This window comes from Entelurus aequoreus, linkage group LG01 (assembly GCF_033978785.1).
Source record: "Entelurus aequoreus isolate RoL-2023_Sb linkage group LG01, RoL_Eaeq_v1.1, whole genome shotgun sequence".
Taxonomy (NCBI): Eukaryota; Metazoa; Chordata; class Actinopteri; order Syngnathiformes; family Syngnathidae; genus Entelurus; species Entelurus aequoreus.
Window position 1 is genome coordinate 22,743,492 of NC_084731.1, and position 20,020 is coordinate 22,763,511.

Below are 20,020 nucleotides of genomic sequence, written 5' to 3' on the forward strand. Positions count from 1 at the left end.
TGTATACACAAAGAAAAATGTGTTCTTGTGAATGAACAAATATGGGAAAAATTCCCCAAAAAAGTGCGGTTCCACTTGAAATAGTCTGCAACAAAAAAACTAAAATGTATTAGTAAAACCGATTTATCGCCCAGGTCTATTTATATCGTATATAGCGCCACCCTACTGCAGAGGATGCTGGCTCTTAGGAATATGTAGCAGGACAATTTGTTCCGCAGTGAACGCAAGGTTAGCCCGATGTTCTTTAGATTGTGTTTTGGTAGAGAATTGAATGGCAAGTGCTTAACCTCAAAGGAGAATTTCGAATAGTTCAACCTGAGATCATAATGACGCACAGAGCAGATATTGCCAGTAGCCCTAAAAAGATCAGCAAAAAAATGGGGTTTAGTCATTGGATTTCTGAATAACGTTTTACTTGAGGACAAGGAGTTGGGCCCACTCTAGTGCTTTGTAAATGTGGTTATTGGCTGAATATTGAACAAGTCAGCGGGTGGGTGTTGTGTTGTCTATGGTTGTCTCCTAGTTGTATTGCCCTCTCTTTCCACTCAAGTGTGTTTTTATCCGCTGCATTCATTCAGGCTGGCAGGAAATAATTGCTTGTCCTCCACAACACTTGAAATAAAGAGCCTTGTTAATGAGGGCTTTCCTGTTCCCTCCCTATCCATCACACTTGCTTGCTCCATTAATTTGCAGTGTCTTAATTCACGTACTTCTCTTCTTACACAAGCTACTCTGAGTGGAGGCGAGCAATCACAATCACAGTGACAAATTACCCATTGGAGTGCATTACGTGCATTGGCAACATTTGCTTTATGGCCAAATATGTTTGACATCTGCCTAATCTAAAGCACAGCAGTTCTTGAAAGTTTGCCTATTTTGAAAAAAGCAGCTCCAGCAAGAACTACGTTTTTGGATAACAGTACCTGAACTGAGCAGGGTAGCTTATGTTGTTTCTAGGGTGCCGGTCTGACTGCGTAAAGAGCTTTAAACTCTGATGATAGTCATTTTGGGTCATCCTGTGGAGAAGGACACAGACCCCCTACAATCGCAGTTTTTAGGAGTAAACATAGGAGGACCTGTCAATGGCCTGTTGTAGTGCAAAGGGGAGTTAATACACCATACAATGATTTCCCACTGTGAGGGCGTGCATTCACTCAGTGTGATTCCCCAGGAATGTATTGGCAGCAGCATGGAGTGGGAGCAATTTCAACAATTGGACCCATGAGTTCCCACTTGGTCCTGTTCCCAAATTCACAGAGTTTGCCGAGTGCTGTAAAAAAATAATTACTCTTTGTATTGGCTGCCATTGCCGTTTTAGTCACTTTAACGTCCCAATGAAGCCAAGTCTCCGGGATATTAAATACTATTCAGTTTGTCTTGCTTCATACATACACAGGTTTGTACAGCTCGACATATACAGTACAGGCCAATGTGTTTTCTTTATTTTCATGACTAATTGTAGATTGTAACTGAAGGCATCAACACTATGAACAAACACATAACAAAAAAAGGTGAAATAACTGAAACAATGTTTTATAATGTAGTTTCTTCAAAATAGCCACCCTTTGCTCTAATTACTGCTTTGCACACTCTTGGCATTCTCTTGATGAGCTTCAAGAGGTAGTCACCTGCAATGGTTTTCACTTCACAGGTGTGCCTTATCAGGGTTTATTAGTGGAACGTCCTGCTTTATCAATGGGGTTGGGACCATCAGTTGTGTTGTGAATGAGAAGGTGTGTCCAAACCTTTGGCCTGTACTGTATAAGTCACACATCCTATTAAAGATAAAGGGCCATGGTAAACTGGCCAAAATACCACAAGTGCAGCATGGCACATTGCTGTCCCATCTGGGTGTTGCAGTCCACGATGAGTAGCAAACATTACCCGACTGTGTTATGTGCCATACTGGAGATTTAAACACCGTTTAAATCCATCCATTTTCACTTGGGGGCGGGGAGCTGGAGCCTATCCCAGCTGCACTCAGGCAGAAACAATTCATATATGGTTGCTTCCAATCATTGCATCATTTATGTTTGCAAATATTTCAGTCCTGTAACCTTACATAACGTTTGAAAATTATTGAAATCAATTTTGATCGGTATCTAACAAAACAACAATTTTAACATGCAACATGTCTTTTAAAGGGGATTTATATTGCAAAACCACCTTTCCTTACCTTCCATCCATTTTCTACCGCTTGTCCCTTTTGGGTCGCGGTGGGTGCTGGAGCCTATCTCAGCTGCATTCGGGCGGAAGGCGGGATACACCCTGGACAAGTCGCCACCTCATCGCAGGGCCAACACAGATGGACAGACAACATTCACACTCACATTCACACACTAGGGCCAATTTAGTGTTGCCAATCAACCTATCCCCAGGTGCATGTTTTTGGAGGTGGGAGGAAGCCGGAGTACCCGGAGGGAACCCACGCAGTCACGGGGAGAACATGCAAACGCCACCCAGAAAGATCCTGAGTCCGGGATTGAACCCAGGACTACCCAGGACCTTTGTATTGTGAGGCACATGCACTAACCCCTGTGCCCCCGTGCTTACCTGTTGGTACCAATTGTTGTATATTTGACATCTGCATAAGTCCCAACAAATCAAAACCAAATTAAATTCAAACCATAGAGGCTTTGTGGAGATATTTACAAAACAATCTTGCCTTTCTTCACACTTCTGTCAAACGACCTGTTTGGAATTTGCTCCTTTTGTAATGTTTTGCCACATGTGATGTCTGCAGATATCTCTAAATATGGCGATGGCTTACCCCCAAAGGTCTTTGCGTGAATGCGCCATTTAATTTTTCGTTCGAGCATTTGTAGTCCAAACGAGGTACGATCAAGTATGACACCAAGACCGAAAATGCCGTTATTAGTTGTTTTAACCAGCACAAGTCACTAAACTAACTTTCAGCCTTATCTGAAGTAAAAATTGCCTTACTTTTAACTTTTGTGATTTGTGGTATTGCGCCTTCAACTTGGAAGAAGTCGCTTCGAGTGTGTGCTAAGAGTCCTGCTTCTCACAAACTTTCACAAAAACACTGATTTTCCGTAACAACACTTTTAATGGCGTGCTATTTATGGCAATGGAGTAGACAATGAAACGATAACAGTGGGCTACAAATGTGATACGTTAGCATTGTTATCTCGAGTTGTTGTGTAGCTATCTTAGCCTTCTAACGTAAGACAGTATCGTCACCGTCCTGCGCAAAAATCAAGAATGATTTTCCTAAAAACTACTTTTAATTGGATAAGTGCCTACTGTGTTTGGCAATGGACCAGCTAGTAATATAATCAATGTTGCTTGTAGCGTGGTTTACTGGCCGGCTTGAGCCTCCATTGTTTACAAGTGTTCCAAGCAGTAGCAGTGGTAGTATTAACATGATATGGAATAGTCCTTTCTCTCGTCCACCAGGATAGTTTCCTTATTAAATAAAACAAGGGGATTGCGTTGGTCTCGCTATATCACCTGAGATGTTGTGTTTTGGTAAAAGTCCCTCAAAACAGATGGCTAGTGCCGGTCATCAATGTCCAAAGTGCACGATGAAAGCTTAAAAACTACAAAGCATTTATGCGCCACAGGGCAAATGCTGACTCTGCGTCAGGGGGCGTGGTGAGAAGGGGTTAATTTGCATCAAAGAACTCCGCCTCTCAAAACGAGCGGTTTTGATGGGTAGCATAATTATGGCCTACAACTAGGTGTGTAAAACAAAATCTATGCACATTTTTCACCAGAGAACCATCAATACATGTTATATAGACCAAAATTAAGTGTTTTACAAATAGAAAAAAAACATATGGCCCCTTTTTAAAAAGAAAACCGAATTTTAAGGTAAGATATATCAAAAACAATATAATAGAATATGCTACGAACAACTACAATAGTTTTATGAAGTTATGTAATAATGTACAGTGTGTACAGAAGTGGACTTCCGTGGTATCTACTTTGAGCTGTTTCTCTGTCAAACACATCATCGGCAGCTTCTGACGTCTAGATGTTATTTTAATGTCTTTGGCTGGCGTTTATTCTAACATGAGCGTGGTGTAGACTAGCAGTACTATCTATACCAGGGGTCCCCAAACTTTTTTAATCGGGGGCGCATTGGGTTAAAACAATGTGTGTGTGTGCGTGCGCGCGCGCGCGTGCTTGTGCGGGCGTGCTTGTGCGGGCGTGCTTGTGCGGGCGTGTTCCTCATGTCTGAAAGAGCGCGCACTTGTCGCGCGCTCGCCTTACACTGCAGCAGGAGCGCGATGATGTCACGTTATCGATGGGGAAAATGCATTTTTAGACAATAGGATTTGCCTGAGCGGCTAGGAGACACCAAGAGTAACACGCGGTAGAAAATGGATTAGAGAGGACAGATTTAAAAATAATAATAATAAAAAAATACAAACTTTTTTTTATTTTTATTTTTTTTTTAGCTTGGGACTTCCCGAGGGCCGGATTTCGGACGCTGGCGGGCCATAGTTTTGGGGACCCCTGATCTAAACGCTTTTTTTCATTGATTTCTTTCTTCAATTCAATATGATCCCCTTCTTCTCACCACTGTCCTCAACTCTGTTTCTTTGTGCCCATGGTTAGGAAAAACAGTTATGTCGATCTCTAACTCCAGCTATAAGCTATTGCTAGCAAGTATGATTGGATACTTTGGAGTTTTTAATATTCTGTATTCTGGGTCTCGTTGGCGAGTGATGGAAGAGCACTTTGTAAGATCTACAGGCGGATCGTTGTGACGTTTGCAGAATGCAAACTCTGCATTGGTCTGTTGTGGCGAAGAGGGAGCTAAACCAAAAGGCAAAGTTCTGAATATACTGGTCGATCTGCATTCCTATCCTCACCTATGTTCACAAGCTGTGGGTTGTGACGGAAAGAACAAGATCGCCAAAATGATGAGCCAAAGAAGATGGATGCATGGATGGACATAGTTGCTTCATTTTGTTCTGTTTGAGGTTTTTTATCCGCTGTCTTTCTTTGGAATTGAATGAACACCTTTTAGTTTGATTTTCTAAATGCACATCCAGTATAGGAAGAACGTTTAGTTCCTTTTGACATTTCATTGGAACACCATTGAAGGTCCCCACTGTGTACTTGACACAATCCTTAGAACGATGCAAGGCAAAGCCCACTGGAACAGCCCCCATCTCATCATTCATCACAGCTGGTGTATTGATCGGAGAGTAGTGCGAGCATCATGACATGATGCTCTATTATGGCCTAATTGATTGACTTGTGGTCAATTACATGACCTTACCTCCTCCTCAACCAGAGGCACGAGCGGCCTGTCAGCAGGAGATTAAATGATCTTGTTGGGGCCGTAAAGAGATAAGAAGAGTAATCTGACGCTCTGATGTTTGGAAGTGTTGGCCAAGAGTTGATAAGCCCAACTCCCGAGCAGCCTTCAAAGTAACGCCGGAGTGCTTGAACGTCTTCAAATTATCACATTTGTGTCTATAAAAGTAGTAATCATCCTTCACCGCATGCATCTATGATTAGTCTGGTTTGGACTGCAGTCTGCTTCTCCAAATATGACAGGCAGATAAGAAATGTGCAGTAGAGCTCAGCAATTTCATATTTAAGATTAACTGTCGGGAGTTTTACAAAGGTTATCATTATTACCATTTATCGTAAGATCCTTAGTGAGTACATTGTAGTTTGTTTGCCACCAGAACAGTGAGGATCTACTGTACATGTACAGGATAGACAGGCAGAGCAAACTTTTGTTATCAGTGAGCTATATAGGATTTAGTCATCACTAGCAATGCTGTTTGTGGCACAATACATTTTTTGGACTGCTCATTAAAACATGTTGGGACTTCCTGTAAATGTTGTTTGTCATTCCAACTCAGTACAGAAAGTGGTAGTATGCATCATAACTCTGCTCCTTAATACAGCCCATACACACCAGGTCTACCAGAGAAAAAGAAGACTTAGCAGGAGGGATCAGTGTTAATAATAATAATAATACATTTTATTTGGTATAGCGCTTTTCAGGGTACTCAAATACGCTTTACAGGATAAAAATTCAAATATAAAACAGTTCAAAGTAATAATACAGGAAATATAAAAGCAGTACCGTATTTTCCGCACCATAAGGCGCCCCGTGTTATTAGCCGCACGTTTAATGAACGGCATATTTCAAAACTTTGTTTACCTGTTAGCCGCCCCATGCTATTAGCCGCACCTACGCTACGCTAAAGGGAATGTCAACAAAACAGTCAGATAGGTCAGTCAAACTTTAATAATATATTACAAACCAGCGTTCTAACAACTCTGTTCACTCCCAAAATGTAATGTGCAAATGTGCAATCACAAAAATAGTAACACTCAAAATAGTACAGAGCAATAGCAACATCAATAACTCAACGTTGCTCATACGTTAGTGTCACACAACACACAAAATAAACATTTAAAGCTCACTTTCTGAAGTTATTACTCATCTACAAATCCCTCGAATTATTCTTCTTCGGTGTGCTTCACTTGTTTTTTGACACCATCTGTGATGTGGACGCGCATGCAGTCGTAGATCAACAGGAACGGCGCTGCGTGAAAAAAGTCACCCGGTGTCTTCGCGTAAACGTCTATCAACCACTCGCTCATCTTTTCTTCATCCATCCATCCGAGTTAGCTTTTATGATGACGCCGGCTGGAAAGTTCTCTTTTGGCAAGGTCTTCCTTTTGAATATCACCGTGGGTGGAAGTTTCTGGCCGTTAGCATGGCAAGCTAGAACCACAGTAGGACGACTTCTCATTCCCTGTGGTGCGAATATTCACCGTACGTGCTCCCGTTGTATCCACAGTGCGGTTCACATGAATATCAAAAGCCAGTGGAACCTTGTACGCGTGTCTCTTAGTAGGAGACATTTTGTTGTCTTTACAGAAAAACAAATGAAATTAAATATCCGCGAGCTTCTTCTTCTCCGGGGGCGGGTGCTCACCTTGGCGGTTGCTTACAGTAGAAGAAGAAGCGCTTCCTCTTCTATGGGGCGGTTGCTTACCGTAGAAGAAGAAGCGCTTCCTCTTTTACGGGGAAAAAAGATGGCGACTGTTTACCGTAGTTGCGAGACCTAAACCTTATGAAAATAAATATGAATATTAATCCATATATAAGGCGCACCGGGTTATTAGCCGCACTGTCTGCTTTTGACAAAAATTGTGGTTTTTAGGTGCGGCTTATGGTGCGGAAAATACGGTACATAGTAAAATACATAATAACACTGGACATTACAAGACACAACACTAATCACAGGTTAAAAGCAGATCTGAAGAGGTGTGTTTTGAGAAGGCTTTTGAAGGTAGGAAGGTCTGAGCAGTCACGGATGGGTTTGGGGAGAGAGTTCCAGAGGGTGGGAGCAGCGATGGAGAAGGCTCTGTCACCCCAGGTCCGGAGCTTGGTTCTGAGTGGTGGGGAGAGGAGGTTAGCGTCGGAGGAACGGAGGTTAGCGTCGGAGGAACGGAGGCTGCGTGAAGGGGTATGGCGGTGAAGCAGGTTGGTGAGGTAGCAAGGGGCTTTGTAGGTGAGGAGGAGAATTTTAAAGTGGATCCGGTGAGGAACGGGGACCCCGGTGTGGGTGAGCAGGCGGGCGGCAGTGTTGCCAATTTAGCAACTTTTTCGCAACATACAGTATATGTAGTGGAGGCCAGCTGGTGTGGCTGGACCATGTGTACGTTGGTAAACCTCACTCCTTGGCAACCTTAACAGCAGAGCATTTGCCTCGGTAGCGAGCTCGCCAGGTGACCCAGGTTCAAAGCCCGGGCGGTGAGGTGCCCAAAGATTCCCACCTCTGTTCCTAGGTATCTGGAATTGGTACCGTGTCGGTTCAAATGTGAACAGCATCCATCCCTCTGTACAGGTAAATGTATTCGAATTTGTATTTTTGGATACAAAGCCTTCGTCTTGGTACAGCGGTGTACCGAATTCCCACACGTAAAATCACCCACAGGCGGCTCCGTCTTGTTTGTGGCATTAAAAAATAGGCCAAAATGAAGAGACAAGAGATCTGCACACGTTTGCTTTGATTTTCATGTTGTGTACTTCACACTGTGTGAAAGACTGCAATAAGCAATTGTTTGTTGGTGCACAGCAAGCTGCAACTCCATTGTGACCCTAATGAGGGAAATTATTGTAGAAAATGGCCGTACAGATTGATGCTTAAAGAACAGCTGTGTGCTACCTGCGGGGCTGCAGGAGTGTGGCAGCCCCATCATGTCCCGTGACAAATGGGGCCGTCCCTGCTGTAATCAGATTAGAGGACCTAAGTGATGTGTTGCAAATGTCCCACCTTGTGATCCTGCACATTTATTTTATGACCGCCGTGGCCAAATGAGATTAGCTCTCTAACAGCCGTGCAGCAAGCGAACGCTTGCGTCCCTTTTAGCTCGCTATACCCAGAGTAGCGTATAAAGAGAGTATGGCCGAAAACAGGTGCCCAGATGCATGCAATTGTTGTCGTTTTGACGTTGGTTTATCTGACGAAATCAACCCAAATAATAAGTCTGTATATAGTTCTAAACATACTCCAGCTCATAAATTTACAATAAAACATGCTTTTATTTTGTGAAAGTATAATCTCGTGGTTGTATTTGACACACTCTGCTGCTACATTTAGTTTTTATTGACATCCAGCATCAGACATTCCTAACCATTACTTCATATTTGCATATATTATACATATTTTGCCTGCCCTAAATGTCAAAATATTATTTGTTTATATCCCAACGATGCCACGCCCACCTCCAAAAAAGAGAAAAATAGCAACAAAAAAAAACAAAACAAAAAAACCTAAGTAATAATATTAACAAAAAAAAAAAAAGTAATAATAATAGTAATAATAACAAATACATACAACAATTAAAAAAATACTATAGACATATAGGGAGTAATCTTTTTTTTTTCAAACAGTACAATCACTAATTAGAGAAAATAAAATCAGGCTCATGGGGCGTGACATAATTGACCCAGCTTTCCCAGTATGAAGTACATTTTTTCAAATTATAAATTATAAAAGCCGTTATCTTCTCCATTTTATAAATGTCCATTGTGATTTCCATCCATAGCTTCAAAGTTGGGCGTCCCTTTAACTCGCTCTACCCAGAAGTGTATAAAGAGAGTATGGCCGACTAAACAACAACAGATGCATGCCAATGTTGTCGTTTTAACGTTCGTTTTTCTGACAAAATAAACCCAAATAAACCTATATATAGTTCTAAACATATTCCAGCTCATAAACTTACAATAAAAAATGCTTTTATTTTGTGAAAGTATAATCTCGTGGCTGTACTTGACACACTCTGCTGCAACATTACTTTTTTTAAATTTAGTTTTTATTGACATCCAGCATCAGACATTTTCCATTACATCATATTTGCATACATCATGCATCTATTGCCTGCCCTAAATGTCAAAATATTTTTTTGTTTATATTTCAACGATGCCACGCTCCCCTCCACCCCCAAAAAAGAGAAAACAGCAAAAAACAAAACAAAACAAAGTAATAATAATATTAACAACTAAAGAAAAAAAAACACATTTTTATAATGATAATAATAAAAAATAAAATAATATAAACAGATAGTAAATAGAAAAAAAACTATAGACATATAGGGAGTAATCTTTTTTTTAAACAGTACAATCACTAATTAGAGAAAATAAATCAGGCTCATGGGGCGTGACATAATTGACCCAGTTTTCCCAGTATGAAGTACATTTTTCCAATTTATAAATAACAAAAAGCCGTTATCTTCTCCATTTTATAAATGTCCATTGTGATTTCCATCCATAGCTTCAAAGTTGGGCGTCCCTTTAACTCGCTCTACCCAGAAGTGTATAAAGAGAGTATGGCCGACTAAACAACAGGTGCCCAGATGCATGCCAATGTTTTCGTTTTGACGTTAGTTTTTCCGACAAAATAAACCTATATATAGTTCTAAACATATTCCAGATCATAAACTTACAATAAAACATGCTTTCATTTTGTGAAAGTATAATCTTGTGGCCGTATTTGACGCACTCTGCTGCTACATTCCTGCAGTGTTTCCTGACCAGCGGGCACTCGAACACGCACCGACAGTGCAATAAACAAAACAAAAAAACACACAGAACGACCAAAAACATTCAGTACAGGCCAAAAGTTTGGTCACTCCTTCTCATTCAATGCGTTTTCTTTATTTTCATGACTATTTACATTGTAGATTGTCACTCAATGCATCAAAACTGTGAATGAACACGTGGAGTTATGTACTTAACAAAAAAAGGTGAAATAACTGAAAACATGTTTTATGTTCTAGTTTATTCAAAATAGCCACCCTTTGCTCTGATTACTGCTTTGCACACTCTTGGCATTCTCTCGATGAGCTTCAAGCACACCTGTTAAGTAAAAACCATTTCAGGTGACTACCTCTTGAAGCTCAACATGTGTTCATTCATAGTTTTGATGCCGTCAGTGACAATCTACAATGTAAATAGTCATGAAAATAAAGAAAACACATTGAATGAGAAGGTGGGTCCAAACTTTTGGCCTGTACTGTATCTTATTACCCAATTTTTTCCAAAATGATTAGCTTTCGACCAATAATCACAGAGAAATTGTGACTTTTGTGTGAAGTATGTCAACTGTGGTGGCTGCGTCCAATGTATTTGAAATCCCTGTATGTATCACTCATGATGTATTATTGCCTAAAGACATTCACACCATATTATTCTACACCAAAATGAATTAATTTATTATCCTACCGTGCGTTTTTCGTCCGCCTCTAACTCCCAAACCGTTCATTCGATTAATCCTGTTCGAGCGTCAAAACGTTCAGCGCATTCATGCGTGCTCATTCAACAAAATGATTTTGAATTGAGAATCGAATCGTGCTGTACCCAAAAGATTCACAGTCCTATTTGCCATACTCTCTTAATATACGACTGGCTATACCTCCCAGCCCCTCCCGGGTTGCGTGACCACAGTCCCCGTGCGGCTCCATCGAGAGGCTAATCCATATTTGCCTCTTGGCTCTCCTCCACAGGAAACCCAGGATCAACTCCCAGCTGGTCGCCCAGCAGGTGGCGCAGCAGTACCCCATGCCTCCGCCGCCCAAAAAGGAGCGACGGGAGCGGAGCGAGCGCACGGACCGGGAGCGGCCAGACGGGGAAGGAGAGCCCGCCCTGGTGGAGGTTCGTCCCGAAGTTGAGCGCCCAGAAATCGTGAGGCCCGAAGCAGACACGCCCGAGAAGGACAGCAGTGACAAGGAACAGCCTGCACAAGACAAAGCGGACAGAGAGAAAGACATCAGCCCGGCCATCACGAAGAAGCCCAGCATCAAAAAGGGCAGGTTAGTGCACATGGAACAGGGATAGAGATGTCTGATAATGGCTTTTTTGCCTATATCCGATATTCCGAAATTGTCCAACTCTTAATTACCGATTCCGATATCAACCGATACCCATATATACAGTCGTGGAATTAACACATTATTATGCCTAATTTTGTTGTGTTGCCCCGCTGGATGCATTAAACAATGTAACAAGGTTTTCCAAAATAAATCAACTCAAGTTATGGAAAAAAATGCCAACATGGCACTGCCATATTTATTGAAGTCACAAAGTGCATTATTTTTTTTAACATGCCTCAAAACAGCAGCTTGGAATTTGGGACATGCTCTCCATGAGAGAGAGCGTGAGGAGGTTGAGGTGGGCGGGGTTGAGGTGGGGCTAGCGGGTGGTGTATATTGTAGCATCCTGGAAGAGTTAGTGCTGCAAGGGGTTCTGGGTATTTGTTCTGTTGTGTTTATGTTGTGTCACGGTGCGGATGTTCTCCCGAAATGTGTTTGTCATTCTTGTTTGGTGTGGGTTCACAGTGTGGCGCATATTTGTAACAGTGTTAAAGTTGTTTATACGGTCATCCTCAGTGTGATCTGTATGGCTGTTGACCAAGTATGGCTTGCATTACCTTGTGTGAAAAGCCGTAGATATTATGTGATTGGGCCGGCACGCAAAGGCAGTGCCTTTAAGGCACGCCCCCAATATTGTTGTCTGAGTGGAAATCGGGAGAAATTTGGGAGAATGGTTGCCCCGGGAGATTTTCGGGAGGGGCACTGAAATTCGGGAGTCTCCCGGGAAAATCGGGAGTGTTGGCGAGTATGCTCACCAAACCGTAAGAAACGCAGGTAAAAACTATTCAAAAGGGTTAAGTTCACTTTTCTCGTGTTTGACAGAGACATTCTGGGGGAGTCAGGGTGCCAAATGACCATGTGTTCCAAGCAGAAGACATAAGGTTTTAAGTTTGACGTGGGTCGAGGAGGAGGAGCCACAGTCCCCCTCTACTGTGTACCTCCTGCTTGGCCTCGGTATAAACCGTTTGCTTGCCTAACAGAATTTCTATTGTGACATCCAGTAGACACATTTAGAACAGCAGTTTATTTGGAAAAACTCATCACGCGGGCCGTACGTTTTACACCCCTGACATAGAAGCTCCACACTGCAAAAAGTCAGTGTTCAAAAACAAGGGAAAAAAATACAAAAATTTGGGGTATTTTATTTGAACTAAGCAAAATTATCTGCCAATAGAACAAGAAAATTTTGCTTGTCAAGACTTTCCAAAACAAGTAAAATTAGCTAACCTCAATGAACCCCCAAATACCTTAAAATAAGTATATTCTCACTAATAACAACTGTACTCCTATATGAGTACATATTTTCTATTGTTTCATTGAAAATAAAACAGCAAAGTCCATTTGGCTGTCATCTGTTTTAATATGAGACACAATTGTGTCAAAGTCATGATTTTTTTTTTCATGCTTGAAATAAGAAATTATTACTTTAAAAAAGTAGTTTTATACTTGTGAGTGTTGATGACACAGCTTTGCAACAGTTGATATTCTAGTTTCAAGCATGTTTTACTCAATATAGGTCATAACATCTCCGCAACAAGCTGTAATATCTTACTGAGATCATTTAGGACCAAAACACTTAAAACAAGTAAAACACTCTAACATAAAATCTGCTTAGTGAGAATAATTATCTTATCAGACAGAAAATAAGCAAATATAACCCTTATTTGAGATATTTACCGTACTTTTCGGAGTATAAGTCGCTCCAGAGTATAAGTCGCACCGGCCGAAAATGCAAAATAAAGAAGGAGAAAAAACCTATAAGTCGCATTTTTTGGGGAAATGTATTTGATAAAACCCAACACCAAGAATAGACATTTGAAAGGCAATTTAAAATAAATGAAGAATAGTGAACAACAGGCTGAATAAGTGTACGTTATATGAGGCATAAATAACCAACTGAGAACGTGCCTGGAATGTTAACGTAACATATTATGGTAAGAGTCATTCAAATAACTATAACATACAGAACATGCTATACGTTTACCAAACAATCTGTCACTCCTAATCGCTAAATCCCATGAAATGTTATTCGTCTAGTCTCTTACGTGAATGAGCTAAATAATATTTGATATTTTACGGTAATGTGTTAATAATTTCACACATAAGTTTCTCCTGAGTATAAGTCGCACCCACAGCCAAACTATGAAAAAAACTGCGACTTATAGTCCGAAAAATACGGTAATCTTACTTAGATTTCAGTTTTTGCAGTGCACCAGCTGTGTTGATGTCTCACCTCACTGCTGTTTGTCTGTCCCCCCACCTCCCCAGACCCAAATCGGACACCCACCAGAGTCCGCCTAGCGACAAGCAAAGCATACAGTCTGGCAAATCCGTAACCAAAACCAACAAGAATAATCACATTTCCAGGTGTGTACTGTTAGCGCAACAGCACAGCAGCTGCATGTGTCCAAAACTGACCTTTTTTTTTTGCCAAATGGTGTTCACCCCTCAGGCCTAAGCTGAAAAACATCGACCGGAGCACAGCCCAGCAGCTGGCCATCACCGTGGGCAACGTGACGGTGATCATCACAGACTTTAAGGAGAAGAGCCGCTCCTCGTCCACGTCCTCGTCCACCATCACGTCGAGCGCGGGCTCCGAACAGCAGCACCAGAGCTCCGGCTCCGAGAGTATGGACAAGGGCTCGTCGCGTGCCTCCACGCCCAAAGGAGATCTCTCTGTGGGACACGACGAGTCCTTCTGAAGACCCCCCCGCCCCCTACCCTCACCACCACCATACTTCTCCCTTTACCACACCCACCGCGCCCCCTTTTCCCCACCACTTTGTTTCTGGACACTACGGATCCCAGAAGGGGAGAGACTTCCTCTCCCCCCCCACGCGGCCGCTCTGCCTCCATCCCATGACCACCCTGGATGCTGTGGGAGGACACACAAACTCCGCCAGTGGACGAGGACAAGCAGAGCCCACGCCGGGGTCCAGACACTTGTATGTATTGTTTTATATTTCAACGTGGACAATCTTTGTTTTTTTTGTCAAGAACTATTTCCCGCCGGGCACAATAACCACCATCTTCTTCTTCCCCTTATTTATTACCTTGTTGCACCTCTTTGATCATTTCCTCTATTTTTTTTTATGTTGAAGCTTTGCTGTGTCGCTCTGCCGACCGATTTTTTTTTTAATTGCAGTTGGAAAACGATGCCACACACACACACACACACACACACACACTAAGGTGCTAGATACACTGTGAAAGGTTTGCAGATCGCTCAACGTGACGACGAGCAAAGTCGTCACACCCTTTTTCGTAACGACGCCGCCACCGTCGGGATCTTCCCCGCGATGGCGCGTTGTCACCCTAAGTCCGACTTTCCACCACATTGTCTATAATCCTATACAGTATTGTGTGTCCTTAACTGTACAGTGTAGGCTGTTGTGTAAAACACTAAAAAGCTGTCGATATTTTTCCCTCCATTCCGTATTGAAAACTTTTTCCGGCCAAAAGTCGGGAGTTTATCTCGAAGGACGCTCGCACGCTGTCCCGCTTGGTGAAACCATACGGAGCAGCCGTTTCATTTCTGTGGTAAACGCCTGCAAATGTAGTGCAAAGATGTTTTTTTTTATATGATCAAATTGCAATTTAAAGACTCCAGTCATTGAAGGTAAAACTATCGCTGTGGTCAATAAAACACAAATGCTCTTTTCATTTTTATTGGATTTATTTTTTATTTTTTTTATAACCACGTGTCGCTTATTTAAAAGGTTTCTAATCCACCTTAGCTAATAATACTAGAACAACCTACTTTCCCCCTTTTTAACTGTGTGGAAATTGTATAAAGAATAAATGTGTATATGATATCTTAGTTTTATTTATTGAAGGACCAAAGGAATTTCATATTGACCTACATAGATAAATAACAATTTGAAATGCAATTACCGCAACTATCTAATGTTTGAGTTGAATAAATAAAGACTAATATAATCCATGTAAATGGTGTTCTCCTTCTTCCCTCATTGTCACGCGCCGCATGTCACGTGCTTCGTTACGTGAGGCCAGAGGGCACGATTTACTTTGATAATCATATTTCTCTTTTTTTGTTTTTTCCTGTGGATGAAATTAGGGCTGCAACAACTAATTGATTATAAAAATAGTTGGCGATTAATTTAGTCATCGATTCGTCGGATCTTGCTATGCTTTTTTTTATTGTATTTTTTTATTTTTTTTAATAAACCTTTATTTATAAACTGCAACATTTACAAACAGCTGAGTAACAATAATCAAAATAAGTATGGTGCCAGTATGCTGTTTTTTCCCCAATAAAATACTGGAAAGGATAGAAATGTAGTTTGTCTCTTTGATCCGATTATTAATCGATTAATCGAAGTAATAATCGACAGATTAATCGATGATCAAATTAGTTGTTAGTTGCAGCCCTAGATGAAATGTAATCATGTACTTTGCGTACAACTATGCTATCAGTGTTGGAGGCGGGGGGAGAGGGTCAAGCGATGACTTTTTACACACAAAAAGCACCCAGTTTTGTATCGAAAGTGGTCCCCAGAAGCCATGTTTTTCTTTTCACCTGCCTTATCTGCAACATGCAAGTGAAAAGGGTTTGCGTTCTATTACTGAGAAAATTTGCGGAGTATCTAACGTGTACATAGTTTGAAAACAAACACTATCAAACGGCACCGAAGCTTGGAAGTCTTTTTTTTTTTTTTTTGTTCCCCGTTTTTTTATTTCCTTTTCCGCGCAAGCAGTTCTGTTCTTGTGTGCGACCAGTAACCTTAATTTACTGTGTAAAGATGGTTACATTTTTTTAGCTTGTTTTTTGTCAAAGACCCAAATATAGATTGCTTGTTTACCGACTGTATATCTTTAACCGTGAATTTACAACTCCGTGTATTATACGAATAATTCTTCCTATGAGATGTCTTGTACTACGCTTTTAAGGCTTATTGTTCCGTTGCAAAAAATAAAAAAAAAATAAAAAAATGTGGGAAATAATGTTAGACATAACAATCCATAATTTCTTTTTAAGTCATTTTGTTTTGTTGAACTTCTAGCTGTCATTTGTGGTCACATTTTGAGTTTTCTGGTGTGGAAATGTAACAGAAACGTAGCATTTTCAGCACATTGCGGCTTCTGATGTTCCTGGCATGTGCACGACTTTTGCGCTGATAGGCTAAACTGCTCATTTTTTCCTTCTCGCTTCAAATAGAAATGTCTATTTATGAATTTTGCTTGTAGTTTTTCACAAATAAAATTGTTGAAGTTATCTAATTTGCTGTGTGCGCCGTGTCTTTTCCCACCCCCACGGCCTCTTTGCTGCCTCACAGGAAGTGTGTATGGGAGTGAGATAGCGCTTTATTGATTGTGTAGTGTGTGTGTGTGTGTGTGTGTGTGTGTGTGTGTGTGTGTGTGTGTGTGTTGGCAGTGTACTCACACATGACATGAGGCAGACCGCACGTTAAGAGCCCTCAATCAGCTATCTTTCCCTCCAGAGGCTGCTTAGCAGGCCGCTAATGTACCATCTTTCCTCATTGCCCCTTGATGTAAGCTGCTCAATTTTGAAAAAGTTTCTCGCCTCTATTTCAAGAGTTTTATGCCCAAACTGTCAAAAGCGATGAGAGCCGCATGGATGATTTGCACAGTTTTCCCTCACACCGAGCCTTTTTACTCTGAAGCATGCTAGACCTTCTAGGCCAGTGTTTCTTAACGCCATATCTGCAGCGGTGCTCAGTTGTAATACACTTTTTCCACCACTTGAGACAGTAATGACGATAGCTATGGAAGTAATATTGTAGCAGAATTATTCGATTTCTTTATTTGTATCTCAATCTGTGCGTGAGTGTGTTGTATTTCTACCCTTCTTGAGACATCAACAAGGAAAAGTACCTTCCATATGAGGACCGGTAAACAAGTTAGGACCGAAATCATGGTTCCCGATACGGAAAACCATTGCATCTGATAGAGAATGTCTCATTTGCACCCCTGGTGGTGAAATCTACCAAAATTTAAGGTGGTCCCAAAAAGGAGGGATTTTTCAAATTGACTGTCTGTCTTAAAAGTGCTCCCCCTCTGGTTAACATATGAAATAACAAGTGTGTAAAAAAATTTGAAGTGCGCCGCCTCTGGTCAACATATGTAATAAGTGTGTGTAAGAAATGGAAATGCGCCCCCTTTGGCCAAAATGTATTTAAAAAAAAAAATATATATGTATATGGAAACATATTGTAATAACGTGAAGTAAATAATGACAATTAAAAACCAATTACAAACAAAAAATACATCAACTAAAAGCAGTCTTTTTCTCACAACGTGTCGACTTTTTTCTTATAAATTGGGAACAATTTCTCATATTCTTTGTTTCTGTAATATTGCAATATTTTCTCGTAAAATTATAACTTTTTTACTTAAAATTTGTCATATAAAATTCTGACTTATCACAATATTGGGAATTTTTTTTTTGTTCTTGTAAAATAGTGACATTTTGACAAATAGTGAGTAAAATGATTACTTTTGTCATAATTTTGCCAAATAAAATTATTATTATATTGCCAAAATTTTACATTTTTCTTATAAAATTGTGACTTGTCGAGTATAATTCCGACTCTTTTCATAAAATTGCCAATGTTATGCTTTTCTTGTAAATATGCGACTGTTATTGAGTAAAATTCCAATTTATGTCATATTATTGCACAAATTTTCAGTTTTTCTTGTAAAATTTTGACTTGTGTTGAGTAAGATGACGACTTTTATTATAATACTGCCAAAATTCCAAGTTTTTCTTTTGAAATTGTGACCTTTTTCTTGTGAAATTCCAACAAATTTTTCACAAGCTTTTTTATATTTGCATAGTATGTATATATTATTACTGTTGTAAATACAAATATTTATATAGAAAAGGTGGTCCTAAAGAGGTAGGCCTTTTTCGGAGGTCTTAAGAAGGTAACAAATACAATAGTGTGTGTGTGCGTTATTAGAGCCGCGTCTGCATATTTTAAGTCAGGGGTCGGCAACCCAAAATGTTGAAAAAGCCATATTGGACCAAAAATACAGCCTCCAACAAATAAAAGCCCTGTATAAGTGTTATAATGAAGGCAACACATGATGGAAGTGTCTATATTAGCCTACTATCAAAATGACGGTGTGTCACCGGCTGACGCAAATCTTCGTGGAAAGTAATCTACACATTTTTACAACATTGGAAAACATTAGTAAAACAGGGGCGAGATAACTCCTGGCATAGAATGGCCAAAGGTATAGATGTGTGTGTCCAAGTTAAAGGAAACGACAGGCTGTCTTCTTCTAATGGATTTATTACAATCTTTGCGAGCTGGGTAATGTTTGCTGTGATCTGGAACAACATGGCACACAAACAACTATCAGAAATGCAGCCAATGTTACATACACCCAATGTGTCGTTAGACATGCAAATATAAATTAAATACACAGAGGACATAAGTGAAGGAAATTAAATGAGATCAAATATACTTACATTGGGCATACTGATGCAATATGTACATACAGCTAGTCTAGATAGCACGTTAGCATTGATTAGCTTGCAGTCATGCAGTGACCAAATATGCCTGATTAGCACTCCACATAAGTCAATAACTTCAACAAAGCTCACCTCTGTGCATTCATGCACAGCATACAAAGTTTGGTGGACAAAATGAGAAAGAAGCTCAAATATACCTACAATGAGCATGATGATGCAATATGTACATACAACTAGTCTAGATAGCATGTTAGCATCGATTAGCTTGCAATCATGCAGTGACCAAATATGCCTGATTAGCACTCCACATAAGTCAATAACTTCAACAAAGCTCACCTCTGTGCATTCATGCACAGCATAAAAAGTTTGGTGGACAAAATGAGAAAAGCGTCTTTCTGTGCCAGTGTTGTAGAAAGTTGTACTGGTAATCAAACTACGGCAAGTTCAAAGACCGCTGAAATTAGTAGGACCAAACGCAGCTCGCCAAATACTCTCATCAGTAAAGCATGTTTAATATAAACAGTGGGATTTCTAACCGTTAGGAAGATTTGTGTCAGGTTTGTCCTAAAGAAACCATATTAAAACAAAATTGGTATGGCATTTTTGAAAAAACTCCAGGGAGCCACTAGGTCGGAGCTAAAGAGCCGCATACGTCTCTAGGGCCGCTGGTTGCTGACCCCCGTGGCCTTGTGGTTAGAGTGTCCGCCCTGAGATCGGTAGGTTGTGAGTTCAAACCCCGGCCGAGTCATACCAAAGACTATAAAAAATGGGACCCATTACCTCCCTGCTTGGCACTCAGCATCAAGGGTTGGAATTGGGGGTTAAATCACCAAAAAAGTATTCCCGGGCGTGGCCACCGCTGCTGCTCACTGCTCCCCTCACCTCCCAGGGGGTGAACAAGGGGATGGGTCAAAAGCAGAGGACAAATTTCACCACGCCTAGTGTGTGTGACAATCATTGGTACTTTAAGTTGTCTGTATTATGACAAACAAACATGTCTGCTGTGTGAAGCAGGAAACTTTGATTGGTGCTCTTTTTACACGTAGGCCGATATTCGATAAGTCAATTAACCAAAGATAAATAAAAAAATGAAGTCTGTAAGTTTCCCAGCGTCGATAAATCGCCATATGCATGTGTCAAGAGCATTCACGCCTTTCTTCGCTGTTAGCGGCTACGTGT

General features: G+C 40.8%; 1 protein-coding gene across 2 annotated transcripts in view; it reads left to right on the top strand.

Annotated features, from left to right (window-relative positions):
• Positions 1 to 16,601, top strand: part of rybpb (RING1 and YY1 binding protein b) — a 43,066-nt gene extending 26,465 nt beyond the window's left edge. For both annotated transcript variants that reach the window (XM_062045935.1, XM_062045942.1), the window contains exons 3-5: positions 11,014 to 11,319; positions 13,648 to 13,746; positions 13,832 to 16,601. In XM_062045935.1, coding sequence (XP_061901919.1) covers positions 11,014 to 11,319; positions 13,648 to 13,746; positions 13,832 to 14,081 — 655 coding nt within the window. In that variant the 3' untranslated portion in view covers positions 14,082 to 16,601. The remainder of the gene's footprint in view (positions 1 to 11,013; positions 11,320 to 13,647; positions 13,747 to 13,831) is intronic.
• Positions 16,602 to 20,020: the final 3,419 nt, after the last annotated feature.